We start from the raw sequence: 17,534 nt of genomic DNA on the forward strand, positions 1-17,534 counted from the left end.
CAGCTCATGCCTGCCTGCCTTCTGCACAAAGCTTTGCTCACTGGGTTTTTCCTTGGCCTTTGCAAGCCCAACTGTGGCCCTCGTACCAGTTCATCTGTTTTCAGTCAAGGTAGAGCGAAGAAGGTTTTTTCCTTTTAACCTGCAGAAGTGCATTTATCACACCACACTTACCCTTCCTCATTACGTCACAGTTGCAGTTTCAGTCTTGCCTAGGAGGCAATGCCCTTTGGAGAGACAGTGATGAAAGATGCAAGATGAGGCCAGGTCATCCTCATATTTACAGCCCATTTCCTGCCACAGCTAACTTGGTTATTATGTTGATAGCAAGAAAGTTGCCAAGAGAAAAGCATCTTTTGTTAAGAGTGTAGCTCCAAAGAACCAGAATTCCCAGCTGATGAGCCTTTGGTCTGTTCCAGGTTTGGCTGCAGACTGGATGGCTCTTGGCTGTAGTCACTGCTCCTCCAGTGTGGGGAACAGTTTCCTGCCCTGGCCCCGTGGCTCTGGGAGCGCGGGGTGTGCTGAGCGCGGGGTGTGCTGAGCGCGGGGTGTGCTGAGCGCGGGGTGTGCTGAGCGCGGGGTGTGCTGAGCGCGGTGCCGCAGTCCTCGAGAGCAGCTGGCTGCTGGCAGGCTGGCTCACAGCCTCCAGAAAGAGGAAGATGTTCTGGCAGGCTTTGAACTAAAGGGATGGGATTGGGAACCATCGCAGCTGCCGTGGTCGTGATTGATGGCTCCCCGCGGAGCCGTGTTTGTGGAGCAGCTCCTCCGATGCCCCGGGAGGTTCCGCCCCGGGGCCGTCCGGCAGCGCCGCCGGGCTCCTGCCCCTTCGGAAAGGGCCCAGGACGGCCGGGTGCTCATTTACCAAGCGGTTCAAGTCATTCAATTTTACAGCATAATGCAGACCATTGTTTACTTAATTAAAAGAAAAGATCACCTTGGTGATTAGGGGTGTGTTTGAGAAACAGCCATGTTTCTGGCAGCAAGGTTTTGATACTCAAGAGCTTCTATTTCTCCATAGTTCCAGGCTTGAGAACCAGCCCAGAGCTGAGGCACTGCCACGTCAGTCAAGACTAAAAACCTTCCAGTGCCAAACAGAAGAGGCAGACTCCTGATCTTGCCTGCCATCATCCTGAGGTGGAAATGAGCTTCTTCCTTGGCAGAGGAATGACTTGCCCAATGTTTAAAAAAAAAAAATCCAGAAAAACACCAGATCCGTAATTCATTACCATCAGTGCAAGCAACAGGGGAAGCTGCTCTGTAGAGAGAGCAGGTGTTTAACACAGCATTGTCTGACCCTGCTTTGAACAGGGTCAGAGAACACTGTGTTAAAAATACCTGTGTGCTGACGCTGCTGCAGCCAGTGAGCCCAGTGACTCTGGGCTAGGCTTTGTCAGTGCAGTCGGCAGGAAATAAAACATCCTCCTGGCATACACACACTGCCTCTGCTTCTGTGTTACCACAACAGCACAGAGCAGAGAATGCAAGTGTCCAGAGGGGAACACAGCCAAAAAATTAGCAAGAGAGGGAAAAAGGAGAAAGGAAGCAGGGCTGTGTTCTCAGTTTAAGGAGTCTGCAGTGTTATCTGTTGTGTGCACATGTCATCTACTGTTTGGAAAGAAGACTGTAATGCAGATGAAGTGGAGGAGTGGAGAAGAGGATGTGCTCACTGTTCCTAAAACAATGCACTTCTTTAGAGAGCTGGAGATTCCCCTAGAGCTCCAACTTAGCATGCATTCCTCATCTTCCTGCAGACAGTTTTTACTGGAGGAGCTTATACTAACCTTAATCACCTTAAAAGACTCGTGGTTTTAAGAGCAGAATTTTGACCTGGAGCCTGACCAACTCCTCTTGTTTTCCTGATGTCAGGTTCAGGTTTTGGAGCTGCCATCCAAGACGTCAGTCTGTACCTTGAAGCCAGAGGTGGGTGCCAAGCTGGGCATGCCCATGTGTCTGAAGTTATGGCAGGTAAGGCAAGAGTGCTTGCTAATTGTGAAATGTTTCCCCTGTGATTCATTTTATATGAAGCACATGAATCTTTCTTCACTTGGATTTTGATTTATTATCAAACCAATCAAGTAATTATACTATTAAAGGGGGGAAAGATTTGTGAACATCCTTAATGTAACTTTCAGAGCTTTCCAAGCTTTAATGGAAGATTTGCAAATGCTCAGGGAAAGCTTTATATCCTTAGGTTAGATACACTTTTTGCATCAATCAAGAGGAAAATGAATGACTTACCAAAGCCACTTGTTTGATATGGTTTCTCACTGCATTAAGAATGATGAGAAATGACTGGGTTGCTTGAAAACTGTGATTTTAATGGCAGATTACATTCACTTCAATGCCCTCAGGAGGAGGAAGCACTCTATGAACATTTCTATTCCAGACATACAATAGGAACAAAATATTTATAGTGGTACTGACTTTGGACAAAAAGGTAAATAAAAGCAGTTAGTGAAAAAAAAAACATATTTGCAGAATATTTAGCCAGTAATGTTTATGGGCTGCCAACAGTGAATGACAAGTAATAGAAAAAGGTGGCAGTAGAGGGAGGAAGGAGTTGAAGTGATTGGCTCTAAATCTCCAAAGAATTGGTGGCAAAGCTGATTGCCATTTAACCCCTGACCACACACTGTGACAGGTCTGCAGGACCATCCACGCTGATGCCAAATGTGTAGTTCCTGCAGGCTCATCTCAACATTTGTGTTGGTTTCAGGTGAAAACATTCTCAATCAGAGTTTGAGACCTTAGTGTCTTCACTCAAAGTCCTGAACCAACTGAAATCTAGAGGAATTCATTTGCTGACGTCAGACAAAAGTAGGAGAGGCCACTGTTCAAGTCCCACGCTGTAATTAAAGACTAGGAAAAAAATAGAAGGAAAATTAAATAGGCTGATTAGGCTTTTATTAAACAAAGTTTCTCCTAAAAATGCAGTCAGTGTTCAGTGCCCGATGAAATGAATGGGGCTTTCTGTCTCCTGGACACTTTTTAATAAGATGGAGATAACTGAGGAAATGTTCAGTGTTGAAAATTTTGTTGCCTGTATAAGAAGTCCTCTGTCTTGCCATATTTTCTGCATGCATTAATATTGCTATTCCTCTAGGAAGCAGAGCAGGTGCAGAGTCTTAATTTCATGTAGTTTTTAATTTTGTTGCCAGTGGGGATAAAGCAGAGAACTGGGAACTGGGAGAGGTAAATTATTCCATGCAGATTCTGACTCTGAGAACTCACCATAACTTCCTAGACTGCACCAGGCAAGTACAGCTAATCCCTGACAGTCTCACAGCTGTGTCTGCTCTTTTACAAATGTGTGCAACTTGGTTTGAAAGCGTGGGGAGCAGGACACCCTGAAGGGCAAATAATTCCATGTGGGGTACCAGAGTGATGCTCTGCATTCAGTTTGTGGTTGCACTGAAGTGGCTCCCTGAGCAACCCTGTCAGCACAGAAGAGCAGAGCAGGGGCTCAGCCCCTCCTGAGCAGGATCTCTGCACACACCTGGGCTGGGCAGTGCAGACAGACCCGTGGGATGGGCACTCCAGGGGTTGCCTGAGAGACTGTTTGGTGTTGGTGAGGGCACAGGGAACGAACAAGTTGGAACAGAAGCTGACAGGGAGAGAGCCCCAGGATGGTCTGAAGGAATTCTGCTGGTGTGGCTGGTCAGGGAGAGCTGGGGCTGCAGGCAGGGACCATCCTGTGTCCTGTGTGCCAGGGAGCCAAGGCTGAGCTCAGGGACACAACAGACAGCGGGAACGAGGGACTGCTCTGCACAGCACAAGGCAACCGAGGCTCGGGGGAGGCTTCCCCTAAGCAATCCAAATGCTTCAAGCTGTTTATTTGGGTCGTTTTGAGCACTTTCCCTCCTATTTTTCTAGGTCTATCCTTAAACATACTAGTTCATTCAGTAAGTTTTTTTCTTGTGAAGATTTATATTCTTAAATACAGTGTCCCTTCCGTTTCACACCTTCCTGCTATTACTAATTGGGTGGAGTAGGATTTGCAGGAGTAAGGACAGTCTTCCCTTAAATTTTGTGCTCTCCTTGGGGAAGGCATCGTGTTGCGTAATGGTGCAAACAAAATAATTCAATGAGCAGAAAACATGTTGAAACTGGAAACGCCGAGTTATTACTTTATATAAACTGTGGCAATTATTCCTGTTGAGTTGACAGCAGATCACCTTTTCTTCCTTCCTTGACACTTATCCAAATGCAACAACAAGATGTTCTGCTTAGGAAGAGCAGTGATTTATAATTGAACTTTCCTACATGGTGAGACGTCTCCAGCAGTGTCCATCAGTGGAACTGCGGTGAACAGGGCTGTGAGGGGAGCCTGCTGAGGTCTCAGCCTGAGAACTCCCCTGAGCTTTCCAGAGCTTTCATTGCTCAAGTTCATGTACTCATTGAAATATTACACTTCATGTGGTTAGCAAAGTCAGGAAGAAGCAGTGTGGGAGACTTACATTTCATAGGAGACAACACTTGGTTTTTAAAATAGACCAATCTTAGAGCTCACTTGCAAATTACTGGTTTTCAAATCTAAGCTGAGATACCCACAACACACAAAAAAATATTTTTGCTTGGCATTTCTGGAAATGCTGAGCACTCACCTGTGTCTCCATCTGCACGAGGGCCCTGAGCTCCATGAGGGCTGTTTGGAGTAGGGAGAGGAGCCAACCCTGCCCCTCCATACCATGTTTCACTGGCTAAGGACAGAAGAGCAGCACAAATAATTGTGGAGCTTTTTTATGCTTAAACTCGGGGCTTTTTTTAAATTTAAAAGTACCTGTGAAATACTTTGTTTTGCCTTGAAGGTTCTATCGTTTATTAAATAGAAATAAAATCTGGAATGTTCATTTAATTTAAATTTTTTAACTTTTCCTTGGTATCAAAAAGCAGATCCAAATACCTGATGAGTTAACATTAATTCACATGTATTTGACATATATTCATTGCTCTGATGTTATATTATTTTAGTAAATCAAAAATTTGACAGAAAAATTGTTCACAGTTCCGGGCACTATGAGAGACCTGCTTTGTGGGCCTTTCCAGCCAGAGCATGCTCCCTACCTTTTCAAAGGAAAAGGGGTCTGAAAAGAAAGAAGGAGGTTCCTGCAAGATCCCAGGTGTGGACAGACCCCTTCAGAAGGATGATGTAGGGGATTTCCTACATTTCCAAGGATTTCCCCTTGGTTCCCTTCTCTTAAGGGGCAACATTCTTCCCTGCTCAGTGAGAGCCTTTCCTCATTCAAACACTCCCCTGGGCTGAAAAAGGTGAGGAAGCACATGAGGCTGTTACCAGACCACCCCTCTCCTGTTTAACTCCCCCCAGGACAAATAAGAAGCAGTGGGAGAACAGTGTGGACCATAAATAGAGGCAGTGAGCCTTTGGCCACTGCAGGTTTGTGTCATGGCACTGACAGCCAGCGAGCTTGACCTCAGTCAGTAATGTCATACTGGTAAAAATGAATTCTTTATGTCCTTTACCTTTGTTTTGAACTGAATACCAAGTACACAAATCCTGTGGGAGCAGACAGTGTTTGGAAGGATCTGAATAGCCTACTGGATACATTTCTTAGATGTGCCTACATGAGGTGGTCAGAGTCCCAGTGTCTATTTTGATGTTTCTTCTCCTATTGAAGAAATAACTGGCATTAACAGATGCCTCATTTTTAGTTGCTTTTCACTGGGGATTTGCATCTTCACTCTTGTAAGCAGTCACTGCTCACGGGATCATTAGTCTTTTGGCTGGAGCAATGATGAATATTTTCCTTAAGTGTGACACGTAATCCAGTAATGTTCCCTTCTTTGAGTTATTTCAGGGGCTTAAATAAATTAGGTGTCTGCCCAGGGTGCCGTGGCCTTTGGCCTGTGACATCATTAATCAAAAGAGCTTTCAATTGGTTACAGTGGGACTGGGGGCCCATTAACCCCTTGGTGCCTCAGTGTTCAGTGTTTTCCTTGGAGCACAGGATCCCCCATGTAACCCTGCCCCTGGCAGTGTGGGACTGCAATCCTTGGCATGGCACTTCTGTCAGTGCCCACGGGGGCTGCAGTGCTTGACAGGAACTCAGTTACTCTGCAGAATATTCTTTAAGAAGTGCAGACAAAGTTCAGACCATGAAGTAAAGCTCCTGAGAACTTCAGGCAGCCTCCTTTCAGGTGTTGCAGAGGGCAATAGTTTGCATTTTCAGAGAGAAATTTTCTATATCTGTGTGTATATATGTGTGTGTGTATGTTAGGTATATATTTTATATATAAAATTTAGAATTTGATCTGTAGATATAAACCCCATAAGTTCATAGTACCTAGTACTGCCTTCTGTAAGTGGATGGACTCTCAGGATTTGACATTCACACTCCTAACACTTTATCACTTCTACTCCAGTCAGCATTTTCATTTATTCTCTTGGTGCTTGGACTGGAACCTACCTCGGGGTGGTAATTTTCCTACCAGACTATTTACTTCTCAAACAATTTTACTTTTTCCTTGATCAGCTCAGCTGTGGTTCCCAACCCTTGCTTCTGGCTGGCTATGAAGATGGATCAGTGGTCCTCTGGAATGTGACAATGGGAAAAGCGTTGAGCCAACTCATTTGCCACCAGGAGCCAGTGATGAGCCTTGACTTTGACTCGGAGAGGACCAAGGGGATCTCGGGCTCATCTGAAAAGGTGCTTCGCATCTGGAGCCTCAATGAGCAACAGAACCTCCAGGTCAGCATCACTGGCCCTCTAGTGTCATTTATCCCACTCTGCACTAACAGTTTGATAGACTAAAAAAATATTTAGTCATGAAGAGGAGTTGTTGCAGATCTCTAGCTAATTAATCACAGACTGGTTAGAATGTCTGTGCTATGTGACCAGACTTAGCAAAAGATGGTGAGGATTTAGAAAAAAAAAGAAAAAACCCCTCTCTCACATGTTTCTGGTTTTACCAAAGTTGCAACAGGCACACAGGCCTAGCATTACTCAAGCCATTGCCTCTGTATCTTCATTTATCACGTTAGTAGTATCGAGCTCTCGGAATGCCCTAAACATTATAAATGAGTTACAAAAATGAGAAACAAAGGATTGCTTTTCTAAAGGTTCTGCTTGAATGGCTAGAGCTTTCTTTCCACTGTGGGAAAGACAGAAGTATTCCATGAAATACTTCACAGAAAAAAGAGTAGGAGTAGCCCAAGCAGCACCAAGAGGACGAGAGGCTCAGGCAGCCACCTTCCTTTGGCACCTACAGAGCCCCACAGAGACACAACATCAGGCAGCTGGTGCACCAGTTTGTGCCCAGCAACACACCTGGAGAGGCTGGTTTAGGAGGAGACACCAGTTCAGTGAATGGCCATAAACACTGCTGGTATCTAGACAACCTTAGCAGGTGATCCAGCAGTGCCAAGGGGGAAGCAGGATTTACCCAGGTGTGGAAATGAAGCGCATAAATAAAGGCTCATGAACATTAAAACAGCCAAAGCATCCCTCTTTAAAGTGGACCTGGGGGTCACTACAAAGGTGTGGAGTCTGGAAGGCATCCCCACAGAGCCAGCTGCTGGGGCAGAGCGTGTTGGGCAGTGTGGGGACACGGCCCTGGCCCAGCAGGGTCTGAGCTGCACTGAACCTGCAGCACAGCAGGGAACAGGGCACTCGAGACAGGCAGGGAAGGTGTTCTGAGCCACGGGGCTGGGGCACAGTTACCATGGTTTGGGTTTATTGGGTTTTTTGGTGATCTTTGCCCAGCCTTTCTCCCAATACTGTCACCATCTGCACGTGGTGTCCTTAGCTCAGGGAAGGGGAAGGAAGGTGAGCAATCCCAGTAAGAAGCTTGGTATTGAGACTAGTTCTCTAAGGCCAAGGTGTCAGGAATCTGACACCAAGCAGCCTTCTTAAAGCTTCAAATACTCTGGTGCTGGAGAGGAGGTCGTTCCTTCATATTAATCATAGCATAACTTTTTCCTAATTCAAAGGAAATATTGTTCTTCACAGCATATTCCAGTTATGAGTTAACCCTAATGGAGGGCTACAGGTACAACTCATGGGAAAAGCAGTTGTTCACCTGAGATGTTCCAGGTATTGTTTTTCACCAGGTATTCACATTCCCAGGAGATGCAGGATTAGCTACACCCTCAGCAGCTCACACAGAGATAGTAGCTTTTCTCAGAAGAAATTTAAATGTCAAGTATTAGAAGCTCCAAGCAATGTTCCTGTGCTCCATGCGAGTATGAATGCCCTAATAAAATGCATCTTTCATAGGAGAACTAGAGATTGTCAAGGACATAGATTAAGTTTTTTTCCACTATTGCATTAATAATATAAACCAGATGGGGATTTTTTTTCCCTGACATTCCAGGTACCTGAGGTAATGGTAGATGTTGGAAAGCCACTCAGTGGCACATTATTTTTATTCTAAGAGGTTTTAATAAGTGAATGCGGGGCAGAGCTATCTGCCGGTGCAGAAATAATGATGCAATGATGGTGCTCAGCTCTGTTTGAAGTGGCAATGTTCCAGTGTGTCAATGAGGGGATGATGAAGGTAACTGCACAGTTTATTGCTATGGGGAAAGTTTCGGGTATTGTCTTCTACAGGAAAGTTGCTGAAATCATCACTGTCAGCAAATGCCGGGATTGGTTCTGAGCCTTCTGATTCGGATGAGATAGTGTAATTATGTGATGATGTTTGTGGTAGAATGTAGGAGGTAAACAGCTTCTGCAGGTGAATAAACAAAGCAGAACTAAGAAATCTGATAACCACAGAAGCTCCTTTATATATGACAAGAAAAAAAGTTTTATAAGATGTAATGTAAGTTTTGTTAGTTTGGTTGCTGAGGCTTTTTCCCCAAACACTAAAGCTTAGGCTGCTGCTGTTTGGCTATTTTTCTAATAAGCAGAGGGCTTAAAGACATGCTTTGGGTGTAGATGCAAGTGTCCTTGGTCAGGGCTGGCTGAAAGCAGCTCACCTGTTTTTACCTCTTTGTTTTCTTAATTACAAGCTGGTTTTCTGGTTAGGGAATGATGTTGGTATGCATTAGACTACTGTAGTTAGTGACTTAGTGTAGTAAGTCCCTGGATGGCACAAATGCTGGCACTAGGATTTCACCTGGCTGCAAATACCTTGAGCAAGGTGTTGCTTTGCTCCTGTATTTGCAGATCATGCACAAATGCCCCCTGTTCCTCCTGCTGCACAGCCACAGGCAGGGCCGTGCCAGGCTCTGTTCAAGCCGTGGCTTGCTGAGTGCTGTGTGTCCCTGGTGCTCTGTGGATCCTGCCCAGAACTGCCAGGAACGATGGCAGCACCACGCCCGGGCCTGGCTGCAGCCATTAGCCAACAATCCCAGAGCAAGGCACTGCTGGCACTGCCAGGCTGGTGAGGGAAGGAACAAATCCTTCCTTCCCAGGACACTTAGGCCCACAGAAATTCCAGTGAGGCCGTGCTGCATGAGCCTAACCTGGGGGGCTTGGAACACAAGCACTAACCAAAAGCACAGGTTTGACAGTGGCAGCCCCACAAAAAGGCCCCCATACAGCCTCCTGCTGCTCATTAGGCTTGAGCATTGCTGTCCTCTTCTGAATTGGTTGGAGACACATTCTTCAGGTTGTCTTTAAAAGAGGAATGTATGGAGCATGTCAAGTTTCATTTAGCCTTTTTTCTCATCAAACTGCACACTTCTTCTGTTTGAGTATGTAGCTAGGGCAGTTGTTACACAGTTAAAAAATAATTGCTTATGGCTTTGTGTCTGTAAGATTCCAAATATGTTCAACTGCATCTGAAACTAACTTTGACCAACACTTCTGGAGTTTTCTATGTCCAGTGTAAAGGTTAAAGTTATCTGCAGTTAATTTGTTCTCTGTAATCCTGTACTAACTGTGTATCGTGGAATGTCCTTCAAGGGGGAAAGCTGCTCCCATGGAATGTGCTTGTCAATCCCTTCCCACCTGAGACAAACAGCAAACACCAACAGTGTATTAAAACAGGCACTGGAGGATATTGGGCTTTAGTACAAGACAGCTCCAGACTCGAGCTTAAGTAGACAGACAGTGACAAAACAAACACATCCTTTCCACCTGTGCTGACAAATAACTGCGGTTCTGGGCCAGGGTCACACCACAGGTGCCTTTGCCACCGTGACAAGAGCAGGGCTGTTCCAACACACACACACACGGGTGCACATTCTGTGTGTGTCTCAGAGCCAGAGTGCTCACTGATACAAGTTACCTGAGGGGAGAACAGCAAACCTATTATATTCAGCTTTTTTTCTGTGCTTCAAGAGAAACTTGTGTCAGTGAAGTGAAAACTTTTCTTTCCACGGGCTAAGTCCTCTGCAGCCCCAGTACCTCCTGAAGGAAGCCCAATGCCTTCCAGTGTAATTGTGCCCCTCAGAAACTTGTTCCCCAGTAGTCTCCAAACAGCAACAAAAGGCTCCCAAGATTGAAATCAATAACTTGGTCATAATCCCCTTCTTGGAATTTGGTGTAAATAAAAGTCTCTTAGGAAGGAGTACTAGAAATACAGATTTCCTGACACTGTAACCCAATTCCTGGAAGCATTCCTTTCTCAAGACTGAGGTAGATGCTATAACAGCTTATTGGGGGTTTTCTGGGGGGCCACAGTAGTAGAAATGAGTAGCAGGTACTCAGCAGCTCCAAATCTCAGCCTGGGAATATTGAAGAAGCAGGGAAAATATATGGCCTTAGATCTGAACATTGCAGCTCATGCAAGAATAGCTGGAAGAAAAGGGCACAGCTGTGTAGTCTGGTGCTCAAAACCTTGACTCAGAGCTTTACTTGAGTAAATGCAAAATAAACTAAAAACATAAAGGGTTTATTTTTAGACAATGGTGCTGGAGGTGGTGTAGGCTCAAGGTAAGGTGTTTTCCATCTCTGTCTACAGTTGTTCTCCCTAAACACCATCCCCCGTGGTGAAAAGCTCCACGCTGTGTGACACGGGTGTGTTTGGGTGGGCACTACACCTGCTAAGGTGCCAAAAGGTTCTTTCTCTTCTGTGTTGAACAATTGGAACTCAGCTGTGACTTTTTCCCCCAGGTTTACAAAACACACGAACTCGTCAACGCTGGCATATCTGACATCACCATCCGTCCAGACAAGAAGATTTTAGCAACAGCAGGGTGGGATCATCGCATCAGGATCTTTGGCTGGAAAAAACTGAAGCCCTTAGCAGTGCTGGACTATCACACAGCAACTGTCCACTGTGTGTCCTTCTCAGACCACAGGAACCCCCGTGAGAGGCTGCTGGCAGCCGGCTCCAAGGACCAGCGCATCAGCCTCTGGTCACTGTACACCCAGAGCTGACACCTGCACCAGCAGGGACTGGGGCAGCACTCCTGGAACCCAAACCTGCATGGAGGGAACTCGGAGCACCTGTCTCCAGGCTGAAGTGAGAGTCCCAGGTTAATTCCTAATGCTGCCTGTTTAAGCTGCAAATTTTGTTTTCCAGAGAAGGACTTTTAAAATCCATAACAAGCAGAAAAAGGCCAGTCACAAACAAAGACACAGAACAAGTTGCTTTGGGTTCTGCTACAGGTTTTGCAACAGCTTTTCTTTGGCAGGTTGCTGAAATAACTTGTGCCATTATCTCTTGTGAAAAAGGACTGGAATCCCTCAAACTCTGGTGGGGGCAGAATACATCTGTTTGTAAGCCATTTATGTAACCAAGAATTTGAATCAGTGCAAAATATCACTCTTTCTTGAAAATTTATACCCATTAAACCACCTCCAGTGGTTTCTCATTGTCAGTTACTTTTTCTTCCCTGTAACTGAAAGGCTATCAGAACAACCTTGATTTGTTCACACTTCTGTCAAGTTTCTAACTTAAACCAACAGCCAGGAATGTGACTAGGGACGGCCTTTGGCACTTATGAATTTCATTATGTCTCCTGTCACCTCAAGCCTCACAATTAATCACAAGAAAGAAAGGGAAAAATCTTCCCCTGCACTGCACTGCAAAGCTTTGTAAAGCCCTTTCCAGAGCAGTGCTAAATCCTTCCCACAGACTGACGAGCTGCAGCATTTGAACTCAGCAATCCAATTAGCGCCCTTCTCCTTGGAGACTTCGGGGTAGGTATCAGCATGGCAAGTGTGGGATTCAGCCACACAACTCCCATTAACATTTAGGGGAAGTGCTGGGGTAAATCCCTACCCACACGGTGCAAATGGCTCCGTTAACTTGTCATCTCTCGGGTTGTGGAAGCTAAAATTCATTCACGGAGGGTTTTTTGTTTGACTCATGAAGCAGCATTTGCATTCTTCTGAGGCATTTTAGATACCCCCCCGTGTGTTCAGAGCCACACCACTGCTGGATTGGGTCACAAAGCTGCAGTGGCAACTGTGTCCAGGCTGGGCACTGTTGATACTTATTGGAAATAATTGTTTCTGCACTATAAAGACCTGGAAATCAAAGAAAAAGGCACCAAAAGTGCAGTGAACAGCAACATCAAAGACTTCGGAAATTATTTCAGGACAAACACACATGGAAATTAAGGTCTGGGTCTGTTGCCCAGCTGTGCTTTGCAGGCAGAGAATACTGCTGGACTGAAAGCCTTAAGCACCCAGCCTGGTGTTCTTTCCATTAAAACAGAATCAGGATACTGTTGCCAGGCTTTTCTAAATAAAACGTGGCCTTACACATTTTGGAGTGTAATGACAGTTTAAATAATGCATTTCTTTGATTATTTCTTTACTATTCAGTAGCTGCATGGAGGATCACATTGCAGTTGAAAGTTAAAGCCTAATTTTGAGTGATCCCAAGTCAAGGGGAGGTGATGGTGTTCATTACATCTACCAGACAGAGTTGCACAGACTAAGTGCTCCACCTCCACCCTCATCCCCTCCCGCACAGAGGAGGAGCTGCTCCCACTGCACACACGGCTCCAGCCTATGGAATGAGGGGCTGTCTCCACAAAGCTGCTGCTGGAAGAGACCTTTTCTTTTGTTCTTTTCCCCCTTTCTTAAATAAGTCAGAACTGACAAAAAACAATACAATGAATAACTAGAGAAAGCACTGCTGAGTGTGGTCCAGGGACCCGTCCCAGGGAGTTGGCAAAGCTCCCACTGGGCTGTCCTGTCAGGACACACCACACTGGCCTGGGGGTGTGAGGGGGGTGCAATTCCTGTCCAGCCTGCACTGCTGGGCAGTGCCCAGTGCCTGCAGGGTTACTGCTCATCCAGCGGGAAAGGAATCCGGGGCTCGCCCACCTTGGGCAGTGGTTACTGCAGGAAATGAGGAGCCTGGTCCTGGCAGAGCAGTAATTCATCCTTTGGACAGGAAGGCTCTGTGCCACAGAGCGCAGTGAGAGCGTGGGGAAGCCGTTTCCAGACTGACTGATGCAAACCTGCAGCACTTGGGGCAGCTCCACGCCCAGCACACCCTTGTTCTGAGTGCCAGTGAGGAGCACCTGATGCTCCAGGGACACTGTGAGGTGCCAAGGCGTGGCTGGGCCGGGCTCCTGCTCCTGGCACAGCTGGCTCACAGCCACCCCTGCAGCTCGAGCCCTCGGGCCCCAGAGCAGAGACCTCTGCCCCTTACAGCCACTCAGCAAACAACTGCTGATCAAACACTCTGCACTGGCACAGTGGCAGCCCCCTGGCAAGAAAGGATTAATACCCCGTGCCTTAACAGGAGCACTATTAGATCAGAGCCTGAAAGTCAGGAATTCTGGAGTATACTATTTTCCCTAAAAAATGCCATTTACTGTCAATGTCTGTGTCTAAAGTCATTGTGGAGACTCATAAGGGATGTTTAGATTTACTAATAGGTCCTTTGGAAGATACTCTTAAGGATGAGTATGTGCTGTCACATCTAACACTGCCTTTTGCTGGGAGTTAAATATTTATATTTGTCTGATTAGGTAGAGTTAAAAATAAACTTAGTCATGCAAGTACAAATTGAAAATGAGGGCATGAACTGCATCTCACTACCAGGCAGACACAGAGGTAAAGAATTTCATCAGCTTCAAGAGGAAGGACACAGGTTGCAGAGCTGCTTGCAAGAACAGACCCATCCTATACTTCCCATTACAAAGCACTATCCAGCTCATACTTTTGCATATTACAGTTAATTCATTAACACTTTACATCACTACTGATTTTATTTAAACACCCAATAAACAGATTTCTCTTTCACATTATAGTTTCCTTGAAATGAGCAACCAGACTACATTAGTTTGATTTAGAGTTGAACCTAAATGCCATTGTTGAATTGTGAATTAGAATCTTCTAAAATTTTATATCCTTAAGGAACTAACCTGGACTTCCCCAAAGAAGAATGATTTCCAACAGGAAGGACAGTTGCTATAGACTGTAAAACACAGTTGTCTGAGTATAATTGTAAAATACAGTTGTCTGATTGCATCTATTAAAGTAACAACTTTTTTAATTAAAAAAAAATAATTTAAAGCTCGTTACAATTGTGCCATGAGCATGGTTATCACCCGAGATTTCAGCTGACTTGCTCAGCAGGAAGGCTGTGAGTGAAGAGCCACCTTAAGCTGCTGGAGTGAGTTCTGGAATCTCACCTGCCAGTAAGGAACAGGGCTAGCCTGTACCTGGTCTAAAGGATTCAGGAGTGAAGGTGATGACAGCTAAATTATTACAAAAGGCTTCCTCCCAAGAATCACTGTCTTTGGCACTGTGAGAGGAAGAAAGCAACCAGCATTCGTAAACTAATAGAGATAAATCCCAAACACCAGCACTTGTGCAGCCATTACATGGAATATTTATCACCACTGGAATGAATGGTGATCTCTGACCCGCTAACATTATTTGCAAATGAACCCATTAGTTAAATCCCTTTCTCTTATCAGTACATGAGCCATAAAGCATTGCAGTCCTAAGTGTAGATGAGCAAGGAAAGAGGAGATTAATTGTATTTGTAGTAATGAGTGAAAAAGGAAGTAGGCTGGGGGCCTGCAATGAGACAGTTGTTAAATTTAGCCTTATGCAATGCAATTGCTTCAGCAAGCCAGTAAATTATTCTCTGCAGCTTGACTTGGATTGTTGCAAAGATTTGAGTTTAAAAGAGCAGATTTTTATAGTTAATACTGGTTTCTGGAGTGCTTTTTGTTTTTAGCACGTTTAAGATGCATCTACAAAGCCAACTTACAAATTAATAAATCTTTCCTTTAATTCAGTCTGCCAAGAACAAAGATAGAACACTGACTACTGCAGGAGCCATGTTAGTGATGTAAACCAAAGGAGTGGGGATTAACCAAGGATTACCGAGCGCTAAATCAATGTGTTTCCTTTTCTGGCTGTGTGTCTGTGGTGTCAAAGTGTGGATCATTACATAAAACATGGCACAGGACTGCCTGGATGGAACCAGACACTGTTCCAGCAGTGCTGGGACACACACACAGCTGGATGTGGAAGCACCACCACTGTGCTCCCGAGGCAGTGACAGCCCTGACTAAAGCAGAAGGCACGGGGGGTTCTGTTGCTCTCCAGTATCCTGAAATTCCAGCCTGGGTCCCCCTTCTAGAGTAGTTTTTCCAAGTAAACTGGACTGTGTTTATCCATGTCCTACTCTTCTGGGGCATGCTGGAGGTTTCCTTTATATCATGAAGAAAACTATCCAGAATTAAGATCATACTGGGGGATTTTGGCAGCTGTCACAGTATCAAATTAAATGAAAACATAATGAAAACATAATCTCTTAGCTGTGAATGAATTAAATGAAAACATAATCTCTTAGCTGTGAATGTTTTGCTCACCTGATTATTGGTATGAACAATATCTGTATGTCCTGTCAGCAGTGCTATGCACTGCTTTATTCTGACTTACCTCAGAGGAATTCAATTTGCAGTTTGGTATTAGAAGAGGAGGAGAAAGGGGAATGAGGGTGTAAATCAAAACAAAGAAGCAACCTGTCCCTCTGAGTTCAGTGATATGAAGATTCTGGAAAGCACAAAGGGCCTTGGAGCAAACCACCTCCAGCAGTGGCCAGATTCCTAATGGGAAAAAGACAAGGATGGCAGGAATAGTGGAACCCTAGCAGTTATCTGTTGCAAATTGAAGTTCTAATATTAGGAAAAAAAAAAAAGGAAGAAAAAAAGCTGTTACATTACACTGAGATTACAGCTAGATGGTGTTTCCTCCTAGTTTTTATTCCCAGGATACATAAATGAGGGCAGTGAAAAGCTATAGAAACCCTTTGGTGCTTTCTGGACAGCAATGAGCTCCCTTTCCTGCCAGCAGCAGGGTTGACTGATCCTGACTATGTCCAGATCAGGCAATCTAGGGAGGATGCTAAAATGCTGGCTGTTATTCTGCTCCAGAGCTCTGTCATCCCATGCAAGTCAAAGTACATTTTCCAGGCACCCACTGCTTGCTATAAACACATCCTGGCCCAGGTAAGAAGAAAGTGGGTGTGCTGAGCCTATGGAATAACTTTAAACATGGCAGAGAACGTGGCCATGGCATTTGTCCTGATGGGAATTCAAAAATTGCTGATACGAGCCCCCAGTGATTCATGGATGCATTGTCTCTGTGATGGAAAAGTGTCCGGGCTGCTCCACCACAACACTGAGGGTAAGAATTGTCTGGTCAGATGGTTTTGCCTCAGATATTTTGATGGCATGCAGACCTGGCATCCTGCTAAATTGAGACATTGAGTCTTTATAGTTTTATCTCTTGAGCCCATCTGGTTTGAAGCAGTTGACAACAAGCAGGAAAGGGAACAGAATGAAAGACTCACTTTATGTTTGCTGAAATAAAAGCAATGTGTAAGGCAGTGCTCAGTGAGGGGCCGCTGCACTCGCCCCTCACCACCCTGTGCCCTGCTCAGAGGGTTGGAACGGGACGGCTCCGCTGCAGCCCCTGCCCTCCCTCCCTCGGGGCAGCTCACCCCACAGCCCTGCTCTGCTGGGGCAGCTCACCCCACAGCCCTGCTCTGCTGGGGCAGCTCACCCCACAGCCCTGCTCTGCTGGGGCAGCTCACCCCACAGCCCTGCTCTGCTGGGGCAGCTCACCCCACAGCCCTGCTCTGCTGGGGCAGCTCACCCCACAGCCCTGCTCTGCTGGGGCAGCTCACCCCATAGCCCTGCTGTGCTGGGACAGCTCACCCCACAGCCCTGCTCTGCTGGGGCAGCTCACTCACCCCATAGCCCTGCTCTGCTGGGACAGCTCACTCACCCCATAGCCCTGCTCTGCTGGGACAGCTCACTCACCCCATAGCCCTGCTCTGCTCTGCAGCTCACCCCACAGCCCTGCTCTGCTCTGCAGCTCACCCCACAGCCCTGCTGTGCTGGGACAGCCAGGCTGGAGCACCGAGGGACAAGGGGAACCACCTGCCCCTGGCACAAGGGACAACAGGAGCACGAAGCAAGGGGATGAAAACCCAAACACAAAGGCAGAGCCCCCATCCACCAGGCAAACTAAAACCACTGACAAAACTGGCACTGCAAACACCCCCCACAAAGGTGCTTCTGGAAACGTGACATGTCGTTTATCCCGGTTTTAACTTCCTGTTGGCAGTTCCCAGCCCAGGGGTGTCCCTCTGAGTCCCTGGCACTGTGCAGCCCCCCTGTTGCAGGCAGGTTCCAGCAC

The 17,534-nt window shown here is 46.0% G+C and overlaps 1 protein-coding gene across 3 annotated transcripts in view; it reads left to right on the forward strand.

Moving 5' to 3' along the window:
• The window catches only part of GNB1L (G protein subunit beta 1 like), a 44,312-nt gene extending 28,684 nt beyond the window's left edge, over positions 1–15,628 (forward strand). For all 3 annotated transcript variants that reach the window (XM_032705701.1, XM_032705702.1, XM_032705700.1), the window contains exons 5-7: positions 1,864–1,962; positions 6,489–6,704; positions 11,019–15,628. In XM_032705701.1, coding sequence (XP_032561592.1) covers positions 1,864–1,962; positions 6,489–6,704; positions 11,019–11,285 — 582 coding nt within the window. In that variant the 3' untranslated portion in view covers positions 11,286–15,628. The remainder of the gene's footprint in view (positions 1–1,863; positions 1,963–6,488; positions 6,705–11,018) is intronic.
• The last annotated feature ends 1,906 nt before the right edge of the window (positions 15,629–17,534 follow it).

Source organism: Chiroxiphia lanceolata, chromosome 18 (genome assembly GCF_009829145.1).
Source record: "Chiroxiphia lanceolata isolate bChiLan1 chromosome 18, bChiLan1.pri, whole genome shotgun sequence".
Lineage (NCBI taxonomy): Eukaryota > Metazoa > Chordata > Aves > Passeriformes > Pipridae > Chiroxiphia > Chiroxiphia lanceolata.